The 4439-nt window shown below is 35.3% G+C and overlaps 2 protein-coding genes across 4 annotated transcripts in view; both read right to left on the reverse strand.

The window, feature by feature from the left end:
* Positions 1-4439, reverse strand: part of lman2lb (lectin, mannose-binding 2-like b) — a 90429-nt gene that overhangs the window by 26418 nt on the left and 59572 nt on the right. The window lies entirely within an intron of this gene.
* si:ch211-102c2.4 overlaps positions 2544-4439 on the reverse strand; it is a 2804-nt gene continuing 908 nt past the window's right edge. Inside the window, exons 3-5 of one of the 3 annotated variants that reach the window (XM_087252607.1) lie at positions 3331-3420; positions 3184-3200; positions 2544-3093 (exon numbers count right to left, since the gene is read on the reverse strand). In XM_087252607.1, the coding sequence (XP_087108733.1) occupies positions 3085-3093; positions 3184-3200; positions 3331-3420 (116 nt within the window). In that variant the 3' untranslated portion in view covers positions 2544-3084. The remainder of the gene's footprint in view (positions 3094-3183; positions 3201-3330; positions 3421-4439) is intronic. The other 2 variants (NM_001128348.3, XM_087252608.1) reach the window with 2 other exon arrangements.

Genomic DNA, 4439 nt, shown 5'->3' on the forward strand with positions numbered 1-4439 from the left:
TTTGCCATGTTGTTTTTTGCACTTTTTTTATAGTGTGGCTGAACTGTATTTGGTTATTTTGACTTTATTTTAATGTATACAAATGAAAGTAGTTGGCAAACCCTGCTGAAAGAAAAGCTTAAACCAGCCTAGGCTGGTTGGCTGGTTTGACCAGCCTGGTTTTAGAGGAGTTTCTAGCCATTTCCAGCCTGGTTTTAGCTGGTCAGGTTAAGAATTGACCAGCTAAAACCAGCTTGACAAGCCTGGTTTAAACTGAACATAGCTGGTTTTGGCTAGGCTCCCACACTGGCTAGGCAGGTCTAGCTGGTTTTAGCTGGTCATCTCCCATGCTGACCAGCTAGAACCACCAGCCTGAAAATGGCCCAAACCCCTCTAAAACTAGGCTAGTTGACCAACTAAATCCAGCCAACCAGCCTAGGCTGGTTTAAGCTGTTTTTATCAGCAGGGATGGCAACTTGGGTCAGTTTGCAAACACACTTTGGCTTTGATACAGATATGTGCGTTCCTACATTTAAAATTGTGTGCTCATTTGTTGTACAATGCATCCAGAAAGTATTCATTGCGCTTTGACTTTTTCCACATTTGTTTATGTTACAGCCTTATTTCAAAATGGATTAAGTTAATTTATTTACTCAAAATTCTACACACAACACCCCTTAATGACAATGTGAAAAAAATGTATTAAAAATATAAAACCTGTAAAATCACATGTACATCAGTATTCACAGCCTTTCCCCTGAAGCTCTAAATTGAGCTCAGGTCCATTCTGTTTTCACTGATCATTCTTGAGATGTTTCAGCAGCTTAATTGGAGTTCACCTGCGGTGAAGTTGATTGGACATGATTTGAAAAGGCATACACCTGTCTATATAAGGTCCCAGGGTTGACAGTGCATGACAAAGCACAAACCAAGCATGAAGACAAGGGAATTGTCTGTAGACCTCCGAGACAGGATTGTCTCGAGACACAAGGCTGGGGAAGGTTGCAGAAAATTTCTGTTGCTCTGAAAGTTCCAATGAGCACAGAGGCCTCCATCATCTGAATGTGGAAGATGTTTGGAACCAAGAACTTGAAGCTAGAACTAGAACTAGGAAGTAGAGCTGGCCGGCCATCTAAGCTGAGTGATTGGGAGAGAAGGGCCTTAGTCAGGGAGGTGATCAATAACCCAATGGTCACTCTCTCTGAGCTCCAGCGTTCTTCTGTGGTCAAAGGAGAACCTTACAGAAGGATAACCATCTGTGCAGCAATTCATCAATCAGGCCTGAATGGTAGAGTGGCCAGACCGAAGCCACTCCCCACCTGGAATTTGCCAAAAGGCATCTGTAGGACTCTAAATTATCTGGTCTGATGGGACTAAAATTGAACTCTTTGGAGTGAATGCCAGGCGTCACGTTTGGAGAAACCCAGGCACCGCCTCATCACCAGGTCAATACCATCCATACAGTGAAGCATGGTGGTGGCAGCATCATGCTAATGTTTTTCAGCAGCAGAAACTGGAAGACTAACCAGGATAGAGGGAAAGATGAATGCAGCAATGTACAGAGACACCCTGAATGAAAACCTGCTTCAGAGTGCTCTTGGCTTCAGACTGGGGCGACGGTTCATCTTCCAGCAGGACAATGACCCAATGCACACCGCCAAAACGTTAATGGAGTAGCTTAACAACAACTCGGTGAATGTCCTTGAGTGGCCCAGCCAAAGCCAACACCTAAATCCTATTTGAACAGAGATCTAAAAAAGGCTGTACGCTGCCGCTTTCCACCCTACCTGATAGAGCTTGAGAGGTACTGCAAAGAGGAATGGGCAAAGATTCCCAAAGAGGTGTACAAAGCTTATGGCATCAAATTCAAAAAGACTTGTAATTGCTGCCAAAGGGGCATCAACAAAGTATTGAGCTAAGGCTGTGAATACTGATTTTTCATGTGAATACTGAGTTTTTTTAAGTATTTTTTCACATTGTCATTATGGGGTATTGTGTGTAGAATTTTTAAGGAAATAAATTAATTTAGTCCATTTTGGAACAAGACTGTAACATAAATAAAAAAAATGTGGAAAAAGTGAAGCACTTTGAATACTTCCTGGATGCACTGTATTATATTGACCTTATTCTAAAATTCTAAAGCGAGCTCATTTTCGCGATTGTTTTAGAAATTTCATTTCAGTTGTCTTTGAGAGAAATGACTAGGAATAATAAACGTCAGAAAACAGTCGAAACAAATGTGTTCATGACTATACATAAAAAGAATAATAATATAAGAAGAAAATATTAGTTTGCGACATTAAGCAGTGCAACAAGTTTTAAACCCTAAAAATGAATGGAAGTGAATGAGACCAGAAGTCTTGAGACAAAAAGATTCAAATGGCTGCACCCGCTCGTACGCAAAGAATAAGGTCAATACACCGTAAAAATGCTGAGTTCCACACAATTCCTTCATGTTTTCCCAACACAAATGTATTAAGTAAACATTAGTCTCCCCTAAAAGTCTCAAGAATTGTTGTTTTAGCGCATTTTAAATAAATAGTTTGAACAAGCAACAAACGCACTTTTTGAGTGTAGCAAAGATGACTTGTTTATTATTTACATCAAGGAACTTTATTTTGCAAATTGCAGGTTCAAGCATATTTTAATGAAGAAAACATCCATTATTAAAAATATTGTACATGATAAAAGCACACTCTTATTATTACTGGGTTGTTTCAACCCAAATTTGGGTCAAATATTGACAAACCTAACCCCAGATTTAAACTGTAAATTTAAAAAAATTAACAAATGTATCCCAACAGTTTAATTTGACCACAGTTGACCCAAATTTCTATTTTCAAGAACAATTAAAGTTTCTTATACTAAATCCAAAAAAACAACAAGCTTTTATTTCTGTATCTATAAATAAAATCACATTGCACATGTTAATTTTCAAATACACAATTATTAAATGCTTTTTAAATCAAACTTTCTATAGAAGCTCTACTATTATTTAGAAGGAAAAACATAAACTCTAGGCTACATTTGCATCCGATGGCTTGTTCAGCTGTGTTTTCTTTGTTCTTCAACTGCTCTTTCACCTCGTTTGGCATTAGACATAATTTATGTCGTCTTCAAAATAAATCAATACATTTAGTTAAAATACAGTATTACTGTGTCCAGCTAAGCAAGATCAACATAATGAAAACGAGTCGCTCTTACCTTTATGACAGCTTTCCCTGTTGTCAGCGAGACAGAATGACATGTAAGCAAACAAAAAGAAACATTTACAGAGGTTAAAGACACGTCCAAAGCTCAAAGTATTTTTCAGCATAATGATGAATTGAGATGGTTTGTGTGAGCACTCACTGTTTGAATAAATGTGAATTGAGATGGTCAACAACAAAAGCAAAAGAAATAAAATCCAACGCAGAATGGACCAAATGAAGTTAAATGGAGCTGTAACGGACATGAATAAAGATTAACAGGCTGTATGTTCTAGACATTAAAAATTATCAAAATAATTAATAATGAATTAATTTTCTTTTAACAACACTGTGAAAGAGTAATTGTCTTAATGTATATTCGATCAAATAAACGGTAACATACAGTTAAGGTTATTGTTAGCCCCCCTGTTTATTTTTTCCCCAATTTTTGTTTAACGGAGAGATTTTTTTCAACACAGTTCTAAACATAATAGTTTTAGTAACTCATTTCTATTAACTGATTTATTTTATCTGTCATGATGACAGTACATTATATTTCACTAGATATTTTTAAAGACACTTCTATACAGCTTAAAGTGACATAAAGGCTTAACTAGGTTAATTAGTCAAGTTATTGTTTAACAATGGTTTGTTCTGTAGACTATAGATAAAAAGTTATAGCTTAAAGGGGCTAATAAATTAATCCCTAAAACGGTTTTTAAAAGTTAAAAATGCTTTTAATCTTGCCGAAATAAAACAAATCAAACTTTCTTCAGAAGAAAAAATATGATCAGACATACTGTTACAAATGTCCTTGCTCTGTTGAACATCAGTTGGGAAATATTTTTTTTAAAAAAAGAAAAATTCAGGGCTAATAATTTCATGCAATTGTACAGGTTTTTTTTTTTTACAGAAACTGTTAAATACAGACTTCTGAATTGAAATCATCAAGTAAACAAACATTTTATATTAAAAATATTTTTTTTCTTTTTAATTGAAATAAGTCTGTTTTATTTTTAACAGTTTATTTTGTTTATTCCTATCTATATTATGTAGGTTGTAGAATACATGTTATGCTTGTGTTTGTTACATTATTTTAGCGTCACTTTTTAACGCAACTTTTTTTCGATCTTTAAGAATTTTTCTCTTTGCCACCTGTTTTAAATAGTTTGTCAGTATATTTTATAAAGAAATTAATGTAATTTATCTGGCATTTACAATTGACACAAAATTGTTCTATAAATAGCCTACCTCTAAATTCGTTTGTATCAT

This window comes from Danio rerio, chromosome 5 (assembly GCF_052040795.2).
Source record: "Danio rerio strain M-AB ecotype USA chromosome 5, GRCz13ab, whole genome shotgun sequence".
Lineage (NCBI taxonomy): Eukaryota > Metazoa > Chordata > Actinopteri > Cypriniformes > Danionidae > Danio > Danio rerio.